The sequence below is a fragment of the Anarrhichthys ocellatus genome, unplaced genomic scaffold, assembly GCF_004355925.1.
Source record: "Anarrhichthys ocellatus isolate YVR2014 unplaced genomic scaffold, GSC_Weel_1.0 scaffold7, whole genome shotgun sequence".
Lineage (NCBI taxonomy): Eukaryota > Metazoa > Chordata > Actinopteri > Perciformes > Anarhichadidae > Anarrhichthys > Anarrhichthys ocellatus.
The window spans coordinates 9,863,793-9,883,501 of record NW_022280037.1 but is presented as its reverse complement, the minus strand read 5'-3'; the positions used below and the strand labels follow the sequence as shown (position 1 = coordinate 9,883,501).

Here is a 19,709-nt window from a genome sequence, read left to right as displayed (position 1 = left end):
TTGTAGTTCATGCATAAAAAAAAAAAGAACAAAACAACTTTTAAATTTACTGATGGATAGAAATTGAACACATTGCAAAGTGAATTATTATTATTATTATTTTTAAATCCCTGTGAAGACTACGCCATCAGTTACCAACGGCATCTTTAACATAATGTCGCCTCCCAGTGGTCTTTGTGAAAAGTGTCATATTATATTCTAAACAAAGTATAATTCTCTAAAAAAAATTTAAATATAAAAAAAACAACAACAACCTTTAGGGAACATTCCCTGCTGGCTCTGTAAGTGTTATTTATTTATCTATTTACTATAATAAATCGACAAAATGTTAAAACTGTGAAAAACAACAACTAATCTGTGACTGTGAACAGTTCGCGCGCGTCGCCTGCGAACGAGCTTTAAAAAAAAAAAGACCCCGGTACGCGCGTTCCCGGGGCTTGTTGCGAGGGGCGAACGAATCGGGCCCGCGCGCGCAAGGAAAGGCTGATGATCATCACAGAGACTCGTCACGTCACGGATCCGCAGCGACCGATAGAGATGCTGAGGTGACAGGCAGAAGGAGGAAAAAGGGACGGACGACCACACACGGACATATTTCACTCCTCCGCTCTTTTTATTTTTTAAACCACCATCTTCTTCTTCTTCATGCACGGTTCGCTCGCGATGGGATTCCGCTCGACGTCGTCCCCGCCGCCCTCAAACCTAGAGGATTTTGTGTAACCACACCCGGCTCTTCTTTTGGATCAAGGATTGGCAGCAAAGACCCGAGGTAAGGATTCAAAAAAAAAAAACCTGGAGGCCGACCCATGTTTCGCCCCCTTTCTTTCCCACCCACCCATCTTCAACATTCGTTGTCGCGTGCAGCAGCTACGTGCGTGGAGTTTGGTTATCCTGCATGTTGTCAGAGCTTAACCTCCTACACACACACACACACACACACACACGGCACACGGCACACAGGCAAAGAAGAGGTCGCGTGGTCCTGTGTGTGTGTGTGTGTGCGCGTGTGTGTGGACGGTCAATGTGCGTGGACGCGCCTGAGTAAATCTGCTGTGGTAACCAACTCGCTATGCAACAAGCTCTCCACAGCAAAGCCCAACCAGCCCGTCCACTGCAGGCAGGATAGGCGGCTTTGGTCACAATATTGCTGCAGCTTGCTACCTGTCACATCCCATTGAAAACAACGTACCAGAGGTTTGTATCCTTTTTAGAAACCTGTATTTGTTTTGCACAAATGGCTTCTAAATTACAGGATTTTAAAGTTGCTCTGGAGGTGAGTGCATCCTTGATAAGCAGCCATTAATGCCAGATAAACACACGCTCGTCCTTCACAGATTCTTCAGACTGGATCAGTTTCATCCATGCTGGAGGGGCCTCCCCCTCGTGCTGGCTCCTCTCCAGGGCTTGTCCTGCAAACAGAGTTGTCAGACCAGACACTTTATTTCATCCAGCAGCAACCCAACAAGTCTCCCTGTCTGTCTACTGAGCCACACTGGGATCAGACAGAAAATGAAGCAGACGTTTGATTTTACAGTCAAGTTATTCTCACTCGAGCCTGTGCACCCATAACATTGCGTTTAGGGTCAGTGCGTTCTGGTCAATATTTACACACAAAACATCTCCAGGAAGCAGCAGGAATGCTATGTGTGTTTTGGAATCACTCATTGACATTTCATGATGCTTTTATGGAGCTGTGAGAACTTCCAGCTAGACAACAAAAAAGGGCAGAGGCGACGACAAGCTGCAGTCAGCAAAAGAAAAAGGCACTGCAGCAGCATCGTCGGCGTGTGGAGATGCGGGGGGTCAGGAAGTGTGATTCATCAGGATGAGACGGGAGCGGGGTTGTCACAGATTGGTTTAATTTCTGGTCCGAAGTCTGCTCCTCCTGAGCTGTTTTTTGTATGTATTCATTGATGGTGGTTCGTATGGAGGAGGAGGAAGAAGAACCTCTCTGTGAGGTGTGAGATTATTCACAGCGTGAGGCGGCCTGGCTGGTGCATAGGTGTCATAGCAATGTGTGTTCAAGCTTGTGTTTGAGTGCATGTGTGTTGGAGAAGTGGCTTTCTGTTTGGGCCTGATTGGCAGGTAGTGTCTCCTGCTATTCTGACACACTTGCTCTTTTTTTGAGGGATGAAAAGCTGTGAGATGGTTTTGACTTCTCCAGACTTTTAACCGAAAACAAGGAAGCAGAGACCTTTCTTCTACTTCTATGTCAGAGGCTTATGTGTTTCTCACATTCACACTGGAGGTTGAATGTCAGCCGTCTCTCCCAAATGACTCACTCATCTTTAAAAGTAATGTTCTCATCATGTACGACGGCTCAGATGGGACAGAACTGTTATTTTTGTCCATAAAAGAAGGAAAAGGCCGGGACGTGGGGTGACCTTGATGTTGGGACAGCAGGCTCACAGCAGAGGTTATTGAATCGTCTCTCAGCGCTCGGTGGTCAAAAGGGTTTTCTACGGTTCATGTGTCCTCTGTGGTTTCGATGGCGTGCTCCATATGTCTGCGTTAATCACTGATAATATAATATCAAGAATCCCTCTACTGACACACATTGTTGCCAGAAAGAGACGTTTACAGAAGTTTCGTTCAGTTTTTGCTGAAAAAAAAAGCTTGATTTCGTTCCACCGCTTTGCTCCAAAGTGAAATGTCTTGATAACAGTTTGAAGGATTTCCATGTCGGTTTGTACAGCGATTCATGATCCCCAGAGGATAAATCCTAATGATCCCCCCTGATATTTCCTCCAGCACCACCGTGTAATTTTGAGTGAATCATTTGGACATTGGTGTCTGGATTGCTCCGAGATTTGGTGCACACAGCCATGTTCTCCAGAGGATGAACGATACAACCCCCCCCCGACCTTTTATCAAGTGTCGTCAGGTCTTAATTGTGCTTTTGTTTTATTTGCCAATACCTACAAATACTAATGAGAACCTCAACTGTTCTGTTAATGCTGATTAGCATTAACAGAACGTTAATTCTCTTAATGTTATATTGGTTATTAAAAGGCTCGCTGAAACTCCACTAGGATAACATGAATTTAACCATATAGTGAATTGTTTTTTTTTAAACAAAGTTGCGCAAAAATGGGAATATTTTATTATTTATAAAAATATAAATACATTACATCTTAATATTGGTTCATAGTAATTCACACACATCTATACATTAGGACAGTTCAAAGACTATCAGAGTGATAAAATGCCTTCAGAAGAGATTCATAATGATGAGACATCTCGTCCATCTGTGTGTTAGAGTTCACCTCACTCCTGACTCTCAACCCCGGGTCACATTTCAATGCTCGTCATTTCACCGTTATCTAGTCCAACCACGCTTTGCCCTGCTCCATCTCCCCAACCTCGCCCCTGATGCATGATGGGATTGATTGCCTCCTTGATGTCGGGATCATGGCCCCCGTAACCAAATAGTGTTTTTGAAGGCTGGTTACATAACCGTATAAATGCCGGCGCGCCGTGTGCAGAATGATGAATCGACGTTGGGTTTGCTGGGTTCGCTTTGAGCGTTTTGAAGCCAGACTGAAGTTAGCAGCGTGTTCTCTCTGGAGGAACGCTCATCTGTGACATGGATGTTGCATAATACAGGAGCATACACAACGTCTGCAGGGGAAACTCCATTTGATCTTCACTGTACAGACAGCCTGCCTGAACCACATGGCAATGACTGTATTGACAAGTCTGATGGAGATGTTTGTAACTCATGACTTTATTATGAGAGGAATTTTTCACAATCTGGTTTTTGTCTTTAGCTTATCTATAAAGCATTAGTAAATTATTTATTACCGTTAACAATAGCATTGACCAACTTTCAAACCTTTTAGAACGGGAGACTTTTCAGAAAGTGGTAATAACTCATCTTTAGGCATCAGATTTATTTAAGGTGGTGTTCCTGGACAGCAACTTTTACATCTTTAAATTAAAAAAAATCTTGTATTTACAACGTAACCTCACCTAAAATAATCATATCAGTCACATTTATTATATCAAGTTCTTGTGATGCATATTTCTGCAGAACAAAAGTAAAACTGAATGCTGCAAAAATCTGAAGCAAGTTAATGAAACTTAATACAGTATTTATACAAAACCTGTGGTACAGTATTTGATAAGATCTTTTATTTCAAAGTAATATCATTATGCTTTATTACACAACCAGAGCTATGGCAAAATGAGGCAATGAACAGTGAACAGTCTCATTATGTCTCACAAGACTACTTTCTTTATAAGAGCTCCGTGGTTGTTGACACAGAAGATACACATTTCTGTGTAAAGTGATACTAACATGAAGCCTTTTTGTAATTTAAGACGCTGGACATTTGCCTGCGATTTGTTGGGGCGAGTTTGTCTGGAAGGACAGCTGCTGGCAGCAGGTGTGGCAGCTGCAGCGATAGTCGAGTATCAGAAAGCTCCAGCCATTAAGCCAAGGGTTTAACTTTGTCTCTCAACTGGGGAGACTTTCAAACTTTAACATGTCCAAAAAAAACTTTATGTAACCTCCTTGTTCAATCCCCAAGAAACATGATCGCCTGGCCTAAATACACTGATTTCCTTGACATTTGTCCCATCATTTCTGACAGTTTTGTGTGTCTTGTGCTTCCGTAGGGTTCTCCATCAAGGCCCAAATGCCCGGCCCAGTCTGAGGCTGCTGGTTCGAGGGCAGGGGTGGGGGGGGGGGAAGCAGTGAGGACAGCGTCCCGGGTCCACAGACGGGATGAGCGGGGGAGTGGAGCAAGCTGACATCCTAAGCGTGCTCTCCCTGGTCAAGGAACGATGGAAAGTGGTAAGTGACAGCGACAATGGCCGGTGTGTTTGTCCAGCCCCATCGCTGACTGTCCCCGGTTCACCCTCTGTCCCACAAACAACAACTCTTTGTTCATCCAACAATGCTTTCCCCTGCCTATGAGTCCCGCCTTCCCTCTATCTAACCTGTGGCTTGGACAGTTTGGGGTTGTGTCTCTCCGTCCAGGTCGGGCTGCTGCAGAACAGGGGATCCAAAAATAGCCCGTGTAGCTATTTGCGGCGGTGCAGTGTGCTATAGGCTGCGGGAGGGCCCAGTGTCTCTCCCTGCTGTGCCATCCTGGGTGCCATGTGAGGCTGTTATTCCTTACTGGCATCACTTCCTGTCTTCCGAGGAGCAGAGTTACATAAGAATGCTGCAGCTAATCCCACGACTTTAGCTGCTAGTGCGACACAGGAGGACAGTGAAGGACACGTGGGAGAAATTAAAGCTCTGCTAGTACCGAGAGGCGACAGGGAAAAGGTGGAACTGTTGGGGGGGCAATTTGAAGGAGTGGAGTGAGGAAGAAAGCACTGTGAAATGAATCGCATGCAGTTCTTTGTGTCATATTCATGCAGAAAAGTGTGCAGTGGTTTTGGCCTGCTTTAGGCCTTCGTCAGTGCAAATGCTATCAGCACCAAGTAATGTTTACAGGTGAAAGGTAGAACTGAAGCGATAAGTCAATTTATTGATTAGACAGAAAAATAACTATTCTGATCATTTATATATTTGATATTTAATCTTTGAAGTAATCTTTCAAGCTAAAATGTCACACAATACTTAGTTTTTGCTTCTGAAATGTGAGCATTTTCATTTCTTTGTGATGGTAAACTGAATGTTTTGGGGTATTGGACTGTTGATGATGAGCAATTTTCTGTTTTTCTGGCATTTAACAGATCAAAATATTCATAATAACAAAGAAAATAGTTGTCAAATTAAAGCAAAATGACCAAAAACCAAACTCAACCAACTTAAAACTTCTTGATATTTATTAAAATAAGGAAGAACATATTGTTTATAGTTTTTTCTGTACAGCAAGCCCTTTCTTTATTTTAGTTTTTTGCGTTGCCTGCATTTGACTGGCTTCTCACTAAATTGTCTGCTTTTGTTTTAAACTCTAAACAATACAAATACAACTTGAAATAAAGTTCTAAAAGGGTTAAAAGTACAAAAAAAGGTAGTTTTACGGCGCATGCATACATAATCACTAAGATGCCTAAATCAATGGTATCACATGGTTTAAATTGTTCATTTTGAATGTACTTCTCACTGTCCATGCACATTACACTCGGGTCATAAATGGGATTTGTTCTAATGCAGTGTTTCTTCCTCCAGGTGAAGAAGATCGGGGGCGGCGGGTTCGGGGAGATCTACGAGGCGGTGGACCTGCTGACGCGGGTCAGCGTGGCGCTGAAGGTGGAGTCGGCCCAGCAACCCAAACAGGTGCTCAAGATGGAGGTCGCGGTGCTCAAGAAGCTCCAGGGTGAGTCCAAATGGATTCAGTGGATTTGGTTACATTTCTGGAATTGATTGATCCTCCAACTCCTCATCCACGTTGACCTCTTGATAACAGCACACCTACTGGACGCTTAGGAGATGTTTTATGTCAATAATTTATCCTGGATTATTCAAATATACAGAAGTAAAACAAAAATGTGAAAGAAGCAGGCCAATCCAGGAAATATCATGCTTGTAGAACGTACAGGGATAGCCTTTGTGCATTGATAGAAGAGTATAATAATCTCTCTATAATACAGATTATCTGACTCATCTGAAAGCACAATTGGGCCCAGGGTTCAGCTCAGTTTGCTTCATTCTCTCCAGAGCAAAACACACCATCATTCGTTCCACATTTTCTTTCAATGTAAAAGTTTCAGATGGCAGTAGCAGTGCTAGTACGACAGGAAGTACATGTTCGTGTGCCCGGACACTCCCAACGTCTCACAACAGAGACACGCGATCAACACGCTCCTTCGGGGGGGGTTGTATAGTTTTACTCATATCTCTATTTTTCAACGTGTCTTTTTCCCTCCGCTCTCCCTTCCTGCCTTTTGACCACTATGGCCTTCTTTCTCTCTCTCTCAACCTGAGAAGAAAATCAATGGGCAGGGATCGTGTTTGCTGTCTAATGGCTGCGGCCTCGGGCATCATGGGTTTGTTGCCTCCCGAGGGAACCAGCATGTAACTTGAGACGGGGCTGAACTCCAGTCCCCCAAAACACTGCTGACCCCGCCCAGCTGTGAAGAGTAAACATCAACCAAGGGCCTTATAAGAAGTCTAGGGTCATATCGAGCAAATAATAGCTTCTTTGTTTTTTCATTTTGTCTCTTTTAATTGGATTATTTCGGCATATTGTGTAGGAATTTGGCGACAGTAGGCGATTCTTAAAAAGTAGTGTTTGTAACATGGAGGTTTTGTTGGAAACGGTTTGCATTCACAGCGTGCTGAAGGGTTTGGGGTGTGGCCGCAGTCCAGCTGCCAGTGCAGCAATGTCCTTTCAGAGCACACACACATTTGCTCACTCACACACACACACACACACACACACACACACTTACATGCACAAACACACAAGGCAAGTTCATGCACATTAGACCTGGTGTTGGGCGCGATAGCCTATAAATCAGCAGGGTAGCCGTACGTTGGTGATAGGAGGGCAGTGAGCTGTAGAGGGAAATATGAGCACGCACGTCATCATGATTCACACAGCATGCCACCGCATCTTACGATGGAATGATGCGGCTGGCGTTAGGTGACCTCATCTTCTCCTCCCGAAAAGCATCCTGAAACTCTCCTCTCCTCTTTCTCAGGTAAAGACCACGTGTGTCGCTTTGTGGGATGCGGCCGCAACGACCGCTTTAACTACGTGGTGATGGAGCTTCAGGTTGGTCTAAATGCAGAAGACTTGGTATCTCCATATAGAGATTCCTCTACCGAGGCATCAAATCAGTTGTAACCACTTCATCCAGCACACAAGGCTGTGATACTAAAGTCATGATCTCAAATTCACAAACACTTAATCTGGGCTTCGATGTGTTCTGGTTTTGATTTATACCAACACACCCACAGGAATGGTACATTTTGGTTTACTGCACCGACTCCCGACCGCACCATGTCTTTAATTATAGATGATCGGTCCAGCTGAATTTATCGTTTTTCTGTCCAACACATTTGGCAACATTTCAACCAGTAAAACCTTTAACAGTGATTCTATTTCTATTCTTTTTCTTGTTACTGGGTGTCGCATCCAAACGACAACCAGATAAATACGTTTTTCCTTTTATGACATGTTTGTGAAGACAGACAGAGGTCCTGCTGTGTTTCTTGAATCAGGGGAATTTATCAGAACTAACCGATCTCGTACATGTGCTCTCTCAGGGTCGTAACCTGGCTGACCTGAGGAGGAGTATGACCCGGGGAACCTTCAGCATCAGCACCACCCTGCGTCTGGGGCGCCAGATCCTGGAGGCCATAGAGAGCATCCACTCCGTTGGCTTCCTGCATCGTGACATCAAACCGGTGAGTCACGGTTAGCTGGAGGATATATACTGCTCGGTTCTCATTTCATTACCAAGCTTCAACTGTATATATTCCCCGACAGATGAGAATACTTTTTATTTCTTCTGTCTGGGCAGTGTTTGTGACTCCTGCACTTTTTTTATTACTGGCTGCTAGTGTTGTTGCTGATTCAGTATTTTGTTGCACTCAAAGTAAGCTGGCCCATTATGTTGCTGAATGTAAATATCCTCTGTCTTCTGAGCTGCTGTGTTAAATTATATTCTAGCATAGGAACACTTATTTTTATTATTCCTTTAACCGTTGCCTCCTCTTTTACTGCCTCAGTCCAATTTCGCAATGGGCCGCTTCCCGAGCACCTGTCGGACCTGCTACATGCTGGACTTTGGTTTGGCTCGTCAGTTCACCAACTCCTGCCAGGAGGTCCGACCTGTAAGTGTCCTCCTCTGTTACCGAGTGTGTGCTGAGCTGAAAGCTGCACTTATCGATGCTGATGAATTAGGGCTGGGCGATAATTCAATATGAGGATTTGATATAATGCACTTGAAACTGTTGGGACCATTTGAAATGTTTTAAATTAAAATGGAAAATACTTTTACGATGTTATCTTTGGCTGAAAATCTGTAATTCAAATACATCTATATTAGCATTTTAATGCCTGTTCCTGTCTTTGTTTGTCAGCCCCGGCCCGTGGCAGGGTTCAGGGGAACGGTCCGCTATGCATCCGTCAATGCACATAAGAACAAGGTCAGTATCCGTCCACCCTGCTCTACAGCGCTTGTGTAATCAGTGATGCTGTCCCACACGGTTTCTATTGAAGTGCTTTACACAACCTCTTTGTTTTTGTCTTGATTTGTCCATTTTAATATAATTGATTGTTAACTCAGCCCTGATGTAATCCTGCAGGAGATGGGCCGTCACGATGACCTGTGGTCTCTCTTCTACATGCTGGTGGAGTTTCTGGTCGGTCAGCTGCCGTGGAGGAAGATCAAGGACAAAGTAAGGACAATCAATGATCGTTGTCCTTCACGGAAACTAAACAGCCCTGTCCATGCAGCTGTAGGAGATCAGATGTGACAGGTGTGTGGGTGTGTTTGCTCCCAGGAACATGTGGGGAAGCTGAAGGATACTTACGACCATCGCCTGATGCTCAAACACCTGCCGGCAGAGTTTGGCGTGTTCTTGGAGCACATCTCCAGCCTCGACTACTTCACTAAGCCTGACTACCAGGTGACACAGGGCTCATATTTTGATTCTTTTTTTCAGCATGTTGTTGTTAATGTAGTTTGATGTTTGAGTAAAATGTGCAGTACATGATCTAGAAAGGTCTACAAAGTCGATTTGTGTTCAAGACCTATTTTTGTAGAAATCTCACAGAATAAAAACCTCACCAAAAATGTATAATGTTTTTTGTTACAGCTGCTGATGTCAGTGTTTGACAACAGCATGAAAACCTACAACGTTGTGGAGAATGACCCTTATGACTGGGAGCGGACCGGCACCGATGGCACTCTGACAATCATTGCCGTTGCCACAACGCCGCAGCATCACACCCGCCTCACTCCGGCACACATGGGGTACGTTTGATTGAAATAACAAACACCACAAATATTCTGTAGCTTATATGTAAGTATGGAATGTATAGACTCCAGCTGTGGTTGAAGTTCCACACTTGCCTCTAAAAGTCTTTCATAGCCTCAAACATAAAACAATGTTCTTGTTGTTGCCCCAGTATGGCGAATGCCTCCCTGATACCTGGCGACCTGCAGAGGGAAAACACAGACGAGGTTCTGCAGGACGAGCAGCTCAGCGACGTGGAGAACAACCCCGCTCCGGAGCGCCTGCCGGGTTCTCCCCTCCACCCGCACCGCAACCAGGAGGCGGATGTCTGGGAGGAGCTGGACCGCAACCGTAACCGCATCCGGACGGCAGTCTGGAAGGTAGTATAGTTTCATCACCTCAAGTGCTCTCAGAGAAGCGATACCTTCATTGAAATATACCAGTTTTTTATTTTTAGTAACTCACTAACAGAACTAACTGCTTTCAAAAGGCGGGAACGGAGGAGGAGCACAGCAACAACCAGGGCAACCATGGACACCAGAGCCCCTATGCTGGGCCCAGCCTGGGTTCCCCAGTCAAACTGCAATCTGAGGTGGTGGCTTCAGACCGCGATGGCCCGCTGCTGAGGAAGCTCCGCAACATTCACAGTTTTGACCTGGAGAGGAGGCTTACCCTGGAGGCCAAGCCCAGTCCAGAGCGCTTCCTGGAGACCTGGTATGTCTATCAAGTAGCCGATCTGTGTTAACATCAGTTCCTCTCAATGTTCCTGAGGTTAGAGCAGCGTCGATTGTTCGCATCTGTCTTGTGTCTGTCCAGCTCAGGAAAGCAGCAGCTTGGCGCCCAGCACCAGGAGAAGGAGGCCGACGGTGCTGCAATTGTTCCAGTAACTCAGGGTCAAGCTGAACCAGCCGGGGAGCGTCCCGATAGGGTCTGGCACTATGATGAGGAGTTCTTGTCTGGCGGTGGTTCTCCTAAACCAGCATCCTGTGGATCTCTGGAGCAGGGAGAGGGGGCAGCCATTAGCGGGGGCTTTGTGGCCCTCAATCTGAGCTCTGGGAGGCAGGACATTGACTCGAGGGAGTGGGTAATGGTGGAGCGGCCCAGTGGCTCTCCAGGAGCCAAGGTTGCCTCCGAGGAGGAGGAGGAGGAGGAGGACGAGGACGAGGAGGACGAGGAGCCAGAGGTGCTCCAGCCAGGGGATCAGTCTCCTGGATGGGAAAGGGGATATCCGGGCCCTCACTCTGGCAAAGCTAAACAAGAGAGCATGACTTCCTCCAAGGGAAGTGCAAAAGTGGACAAGTTGGAGCTTAGCGTGGGCCCTGCAGGGGCTCTGCCCACCGCCACTCCATCCAGCCCAGCTCTGGCTGAGGGAGTTCTCACTCAGGTAAGCCCTTTCACCTGAAGGCCATCTCACAACATGGCATACATGATACTGACTGTAGTCAGCATTTTACAGAGTCAGAGTTCTAGCTTTAGGACCTCAATGCTTATACAGTCAGAGTTCCACCAGCTGCATCTTGTTTAAAGCTAAATGTTACTGCTTGATGTTTTCTGGCTTATTCGCTTGTGTTTATTGTTAGTAAAAGTATATTTGTGTCACAACTGCAGAGCTTATCAGATCACAGCATGGGGGGGGAAGAGAGCTTGTGGCTTTGAAATGCACATTGATTTGCATTAAATATCATGCAGAATTTGATCTTATTTGCAATGTATTTAATTTACTTCACAAATTCAATAATTTGATTACAAAATATGGTTTGGTTTCCTCAGTTTAAATTACTTTTTTGCTCCTTTTATTTTATTTAAAACCTTCAGCCAGCCCACCGAAATCCTGCTCAATCTACAAGTTCAGCATAAACCGCCTTTACACAGTTGAACAGCTTGTTTACACTACAGGAGGAATAACATTCCCCTCATTCTCTACTTCAACCAGACCAACTGCCTCCAAGTTGATAATGTATACGGCCTTCCCAAAATCTACCTACCTCGCCTCTGTCTTCCCTCTGTGGCCTAAGATCATCCCCTTATATTTATAAACCCCCCCCCAGTCGCTTCACCCGTTCAAAACAACTCAACAACGTGCTCCCCGTCTGCTTGTCCTGCATCAAAGCCCTTCTGCCATACCTCCTCCATCTTCTCACTCCCTCACCTCCCACTTCTCTCCTCCCCCCCTCTCTCTTAGTTCCCCACCTCTCCTCCATCCCTGCCTGAGGAGGTCGCCATGCGGACATCCAGCCCCATCCCTCTGCGCTCTCCCAGCCCTCACACACTCCTGACCACCTTGTCGGACCCGTTGCACCTGCGCCATCCGCCGGGCATGAGGCGCAGCCAGTCCGTCGACCCGCAGCAGCAGCAGGAGCGCCCCTCCTCGTCCTCCTCCTGCCACGCCTCCCTACCGCTACCGCAACACCCCGCCCCTGGCACCCGCTCACCCGGTCGCAGGAAACTGCCGGCCATCCCGGCGGGTGCCGCCAACGCCAAGTTTCCCTCTGTCATACGCATCACTCGCGCCCAGCTTCAGCAGGTGATGAGCCCGATCACAATCTCCTAAAAAAAAAAACCTCCATTCAGCTTCCTCTACGTCCGTAGCAATACTCCGGCTGTCACCATTTTTTGTTCTTTCTTTCTTTGTTTTGTTGTTGTTTTGTTTCAGTTGCTTATTTCGGCTTCTTTGTTCAGTTGGCTTGCTTATTGTGTTGTTGTCAGGCAGCTCTCTCCAGAAACCATGAGGGGCATTGTGCAGGCCAGACAGAGCATGGGTCAGATGTGTCCTTGTGTCTGGACATGTGTCCTTGTGATCTGAATAGGGGACGTGTGTTTGTCTGATTGTGGCATGTGTGTTTGGAATGTCGAGTCATGACTACAGGTTGCATGGTCTCTTTTGTTTCAGATCGTCTTTGTCCTCTCTATCTTTCTCTTTCTCTCTCTCTCCCTGTATTTGTTCCTCACCCTCTCTTCGCTGAAGCCCCCTGCGAAGTTGCGTGAACCTTTCCTGTCCTACTTGCTGGTTTAGTACTCACAGCTTGACTGACACTGCCATAGCACTTGTGTGTGTTTCGGTCTGATAATGGTAGCTATGGTATTGCATGCTGTTGCCAAACTAATCACCATTTATTACCCCACATTATACAACACTTCTCTTTTCACACATCTGCATCAGGCTCTTGCTACAGAACTACAGCACAACTCGACATGTTGTAGTCTATCAGCAACAGGCCTTTGACAGCTAGAATATTATTCCCACTCTTAGTAAGGTCGATTCTTTAAATAACACCTGTGTGTCTTTCTCTTCCCTACCGTGTCTCCACCTCCCCCCCTCCCCTCCAGTTGACGGCTCAGCGTCCCTCTGGGCTGTCCTCCCAGTCAGGATCGGACAGCGCGCCACAGTGCCTCCTGCTGGAGAGGCGTGGTGAGGCTGAAGCTGAAGCCCAGCAGCTCCAGGAGCACACAGCGGACATCAGCTCCCCCCAGGACCATGTGCTCACCCATCCAGGGACACCCACAGACCCCCTGGCTGAGATACTGGTCAATGGAAACATCCGCACCAAAGCTCAAAGTCCCGCTCCGAACCGCGCGTCATCCCCACGCTCCCCCCGCTCTCCTCACTCGCCTCCTCTGCGCTCGCCTTCCTCTCCACGCTCTCCACACTCTCCATGCTCTCCTCGCTCTCCTCACAGCCCTGTGTTTGCCAATGGCCACCTCTCCCCTCCTGTTAACAGCCAAAGGGATTTAAGTAGCGGAGCATTCCCCAAGCTGAAAGACCCTGAGAAGGACTCTGGCTCGACTCTCTGTGCCATGGAGCCTCAGCTGAGGGGGGAGGTTAGTAGAGAAGTGAACCATGCCCCAGATCAGACCAACGGACCAGTCTCCTCCTCCTTCCCGGTTGCCCTCCGTAAGGACCCCAGGCGGAGGCAAAGTCGCATCCCGGTCCTGGAACCCTCCAGCCTGCTGGAGCTCCCTCCTGCGGGGTCTGCGAAGGAGAAACTCCTGCAGAAGAAAGCCAACCACCATGGCCCGGTCCCCTCTCCCACTGCCTCGCCGTCGCTCTCCGATAGGCGTGGCCCCATGGTGGCCTCCCTTGCTCGGGACCCGCTGTCCTCCGCCTCGGACCGCTCTCAGGACGAGGACTCTCTCATGGGCTCCCGTTCTGACCGCCAGGGAGACGACGCTCCTTCCCTCTCCTCCTCCTCCAGCCCTCTGTCCCGCAAGAGCCGGATCCCTCGTCCTGTTCACTCATCTTCCTCCGCTGAGCATCTGGCCGCCCAATTCCTGCCGCGCCCGCCGCCTGGAAAGCCACCGTGCCGCCCCACAGCGGAGGGCAGGTAATATGTTGATCTTCATCTTTTGCGTTTGAGAACCAACATTTTAATAATTCACCAACCAACATTTTAATAATTCACCAAACCATTATTGTTCTCAAACATTTATGAGAACGTAACAAAACCGATTACACATTAATTCCCTTTGCTGATTGATTCTTTTGATACATTTTTCACTTATTTGCTTTCTTGCAGTAGTGAGAGTAGCTAGCTCCTGCTCTAATGTCTGTACACTAAATATGAAACAAGAGTCTTCTAGTCTTAATGCTAAGCAAAGCTAACCGCCTACTGGCTGGCTGAGCTTCTAACTCTCAATTTGATTTATCACCCTTTATCCTGGTTTGCTTTGAAACATGTGACTTGGCTGATGTTCCTAACCTGCCCTGCATTTTGTGCCCACTTAGGCTGAGGCGTTTACGCATCCGGGCGGGCAGCAACAGTGACTCAGACCTCCTGACATGCCTTGCTCAGCTGATGCATGGTTCCCGTGGCTCGCCACTTCACCATCGCTCCTCAGCCCAGCACGGGGGCTCCAGGACGGGCGTCTGCAGCCTGACGAGCTCTCCGCATCACCACCGCAGCTCTAGCGCCTCCCCGCGCAGCTCCTCCTCCCTGCAGCGTTCCGTCAGCTCCTCGCCCTCCCGCCACGAGCACCGCGGCGGCGGGGGAGGGGGTTGCCTCGGCCGCAGCCGCTCGCCTCCCAGCTTCTCGGGCTCTCCGCCTCCCCGCCGCTTCTACACCCACCACCAGGAGACGTGCTGCACCCGCCAGGCTCGCACCGGCCCCTTCCACCTGTCCCGGGGAAAAGGCTGTAGCCGAGACGGCAAGTGCTCCAGCAAGCTGAGCAGATAGTTGCCCTCCATGTTGCGCTGCCAGAGCAGAGGATGGGAAGACTCTTATTATGATGGGGTAGACCGCAGTGTCCTTCCTGTATAAGTTCCCCTTTTTTCGCTGTCAGTCCGAACCTTACACTTGTCCCGCTGTTCCCCACTGTTCCTGTCAGTCCTTCTATTCGCACACAGGCTCATTCATTTATGTGCCCAGCTTTAAAGGGGCACTCCGGCAATTTGATAATGCACTTCAACAAAGTTGTTCAGCCGAGAGACGGATTTGAAAAAGAACGATCAACATCTGTGCGGCAGAAACTGAGATATCTCCACGTTTAGTCCGTTAAGCTCCAAAAATGTTGGTCCCTACATTTCCCATAATGCAACTCAATGTGCCGACTTCTTCTTTTTGCAATGAAGGCTTTCTGTTAAAAAGTCTCGAGCACAGTCTGACGTTCACAGGCTGAATAGTACTCTTGATGACGAGTCAGCTGAACAGGAGTGCCCCTTTAAGGTAACTTATTAGACGATTGATATCGACATGTCAGGGTCCTCATTTTATTTATATTATCATGTTGGAGAGCGAAATAGTACAGCTGCAAACTTTAACCCAATGCAGCCAGTACTATGATATGTAAATCTATAGTTAGTTGGGCCAGTGGGCACATAAATAAATCAGTTCTCTGTTTATTCATCTTCATGCATCCTGCACCACAGTATAATGTAACTTATTTATCCCCAGTATTGATGCACTTGGATGATGCTGATGGAATATCAGTGTAGCTGATCACAACTGAATTAGATATTGGCCTGGGGTTGACTGCGTTGTCTCCTCTGCATTCGGAGATTGCAGGCAGTGTATGCTATTTACTTTATGCTACATGTGAATGCATAAAGCCTGAGTTTGTGTACAGTTGTATTTATTGAGATATTTATTTTGATGCTTAGCTTTCGACTCCTACCCTCCTCGGTGTGACAGTGGACGTGTGGTTTTGTGTCCCTCACATTAGTTTTTAAACATTTAAAAATCAAAGGGATGACTCCAAAGTGACCCTTTTATACAATCAATCATGTCAAGTGCGTGAGGACACACACACCTTTTTGTGCCTACTGTGTTGCTGAGAAGGGAATCAAAAACGCCCCGACGGCTGAAGGCTTTACAGGTTAGAATGGTGGTCGTTGTTCAGTAGTAGCAGAAGTATCGGCTTAAGCAACACAAGGTGCATTACCGATGAGTAATGTTCAGACACAGATGTTTGTGTCAGCGTGTGCCTTGGCACTTTGGGCAGCTTGAGGATTCACTTTGTTTGTAACGAGGCAACAAAAAAGGAGCCAAAAACTTGTGCCAGCGGTTCAAAGACGACCCTTTTCACCAGTATTCTTTCAATGTAGAAAAGGTAGCAACACAGATGTTTGTAAATCAATTTGAGCCACAGTTTACTGGAGTAGCTTTTATTTGTAAAGACAAAAAAGGAAATATTTGAAGTACAACCTGTCTTTGCTGTCCTGTGTGTACACACCAGGTCAGTGTTGGAGATAAAACTTTGAAAAACAAATGTGAATTTCAGACCTCAAACATTTTGTCAAATGCTATTGAAAATGGAGGCCATATGTACATATATATTCATCAAAAATGATGTTCCATGCTTCCATGTGCAAGAATGTTTTAGCTTCTTTTTTTTTTTTGTTCCTCCTTGCGCCGCAGAATGTCTTTCATATGATGACGTATGTTTGTGCACAAGGGGAAGGAATCAGAGTATTGTTTGTGTTGTATTTAGTTAGGATTCCTCACTGAAACTCTCCTCCACACCCTCCTCTGCTTGTAAGATACTGTATAATACCTCCAGCTTCCTTCCAATGCTACAATTTGCATGCACAACAGAGAAAACACAGAATCAACTAGTGAGTAAAAAAAAGCTGCATACCACCTCCCGCTCACACGTCGTCTTATCTTGTGAAGATTTTAACCCGGCAGTGACTTCATCACTTTTTAAAAAAAAAAAAAAAAATCTACATATTTTCTCTTTCCCATCTCCGTATTCTTTCACTGTTCCTCTTCCCACCTGATGTACGAGTAGTTGTCTGCGCTTCCTGCACTTGACCCGGGATATATTGTGTTGCTGGAATATGATAGACTGTATTTTTTACCAGTGCAACTAACTGACATGATGCACAAAATAATTAAACCAGAAAAATAATAAAAGGAGAAAAGTCTTCGCTGTGTTTTAAAGCACTTGTATTGTAGGAGAAACGCACCGGTTGACAATAGCAGTTATAACAAAGACATGGCTGCACATTGCCAAATATTTTGATAGATTTTACAGATGTGGCTTGAATTGAGATGTGATAAACATGGGAGCGTATAGTGATTTGAATGGGCATGTTGCTTTGTACATGTATAAAGTGTGCTGTTTCATGCAGCTATGATGACTCATCCTGAAGGCAGACAGCGTTCAGTCAGTCAGTCGCCTTAATGTCTCCTCTCTGCCCCTCTGTGCATAGCGAGGGATGACTGAGCCTTGTCTGTGTTGGACATCATTCCACTATTCGGCCAAGACTTCCTGTCACTTATCTCTCTACCGTGTGTGTGTGTGTGTGTGTGTGTGTGTGTGTGTGTGTGTGTGTGAATGGGCATGTGCTACCATGCCGGTATCGGCGTGGTCAATATATCACCAGTGAAACCAGTGCTGTCGGACTCTTGTGCTTACACAGCTGTGCTTCTACCGGAGAGCTCCCTGTTCTTTGCTGTGAGAATGAGCGGAGGCCATTTATCGAACGACGAGCTGGAAATGGAAAATTTGGAGATGGAAATGGAAAACTGTATGCCCTCAAACAAGGGGCGGGCAATTTCTACACGTCGCCAGCAATCAGTCCCTCTTTTAACTCACTATTTCCAGATATTTGCAAGCTTTCAAAGTTCGGAGCGCTGTTGCGCAGACTTTTAATATATACCTGTAAAATATGAAGTAATTATTTAAATACAATAGTTATTGTAAAACCATAACTTATACGCTAACGGGCTTCAGTGGAAGGGAGGAACAGACGCTAAACTGTGCTGCTGGGTCTAAAAGATAATCAGATTTCCAGGTTTTTTAAATAATTATTGCACATAAGTGGTGTGAAGTTGTAGTACTATTGTTACCATCCAGATGAGATTTTCTTTGTCACGTTTGAAAGTGGCCTGCTCATAGACAAGTGTCATATTTATAGTAGCTTGCCGGGTATTTGTGGTTACAGATACGCAAAGGCCAACAGAACAAACCCAGCTGTTTTTATTTTATTTTGAAAGGTGAGAAGGAAACTAATGGCATAACATCAGATTACTTGTTAGTAACTTCTAAATACTTGACAAAGATTATTTATTGTGACAGTTGCTAATTTGGCCATCCATCATTTTGACTTCAATTGTCAGAATTTTTTAATGGTTGATATTTTGTGTTGTAATGTTTGTCATGGTTTAGAAATGTAACTACAGTCTCAAGGAAAGAATGTAACACGTGGGAGTTTTTCATTGTATATAACTGTAATTATTTATGTTTATTCTATCATTTGTATCATATCAATGCCTTGTACAGTGTTTCTTTTTTCTTTTTTGTTTTAAAATTATTTTGTATTTTATTTTTATAAACTGGTTATAAATAAAATACTCATTCCGCATGCAGACAGAATCTTGTGAGAGGTTTCTGTTTTTAATCCTGAAATGATGGCCACTGGACCACGACATAAAGGTTATAATACTCAATCATCTAGGTTGTTTTATTAATTCACTGGACTGTTTTGTTTATCATCTGTAGACATCACAGATTGAATTTAGAGGAGTTAAATATCAGATTAAGATTCAAAATGAATACAAAAGATACAAAATACCACCAAACATGGCAGAAAAGCAACAACAAAAATTCTAAAGATTTAAACCATTTGATTCATGTAAATTCATTTTATTTATATAGCCTAATTACAGAAATTTGCCTCAAGAGACAGGAAAAACTCCCCCTAAAGAAAACCTTGAACAGGGAAAAATATAATAATTTATACCTAAATCATTTTACATTTCTTGAGAAAATGCTTTGCAGGATAAAACTTTCGTATAATCTTAAAGGAAACCTCTCTAATCTTATTCCTAATACGTAATATTTGGGCAATGACCAAATTTTTATCCAAGGAATATTCTTAACAAAGTCACCCCACTAAACAAACATCACCTTAAACAAATCTAGATGCCTTCAGCTGTCGATACGAGGACACTCTCCAGGGACAGACCTCTTTGTAACCAAAGATTACATTTATTTTCTACTTTTTTAATCCTCTCAATCATTTTTTAAGAATAAAGTTGTCTCATCTGCCAGTTTGCTTAAGTTCAGATTTTGCTGAGCCGTCTCCAGACATATTGAAATGTTGTTTGAATTGATCCTCAATGGTTGGGTTCGTATACAGAAGGTATCCAATGAGTGTCAGGTTAGTGTCACCCATCGGCTGCTGGTACCACAATATCACATTGTATGAACTGACTGAATGGCTGCAGCTGATTGTTGCTGGAACATGAGGACTCCCTAATATTGATGATGGAGCCTGATGAACTTCAGTGCTCAGTGAACGACCTGCATGTAAAGAGAAAAGCTGTGAGAACACAGAAATGGTAACAAAAGATTTTACATTTGGCAAACGGTTTGAGCTGAAACCTACAGGAGAGGC

The 19,709-nt window shown here is 45.5% G+C and overlaps 1 protein-coding gene across 2 annotated transcripts; it reads left to right on the top strand.

Annotated features, from left to right (window-relative positions):
- Positions 1–469: 469 nt before the first annotated feature.
- ttbk2a (tau tubulin kinase 2a) lies at positions 470–18,685 on the top strand. 2 transcript variants are annotated; one of them, XM_031847644.1, is made up of 16 exons: positions 470–769; positions 4,621–4,798; positions 6,131–6,278; positions 7,606–7,679; positions 8,174–8,314; positions 8,639–8,743; positions 8,993–9,058; positions 9,218–9,310; positions 9,416–9,541; positions 9,731–9,888; positions 10,044–10,251; positions 10,362–10,585; positions 10,688–11,255; positions 12,054–12,395; positions 13,199–14,193; positions 14,595–18,685. In XM_031847644.1, exons 2-16 carry the CDS (start codon positions 4,730–4,732, stop codon positions 15,040–15,042), a joined length of 3,765 nt encoding a protein of 1,254 aa, XP_031703504.1. In that variant the 5' UTR covers positions 470–769; positions 4,621–4,729; the 3' UTR covers positions 15,043–18,685. The 2 variants fall into 2 exon arrangements, with proteins under 2 accessions (XP_031703504.1, XP_031703505.1); XM_031847645.1 differs by lacking the exon at positions 12,054–12,395 and having other exon boundaries at positions 471–769.
- The last annotated feature ends 1,024 nt before the right edge of the window (positions 18,686–19,709 follow it).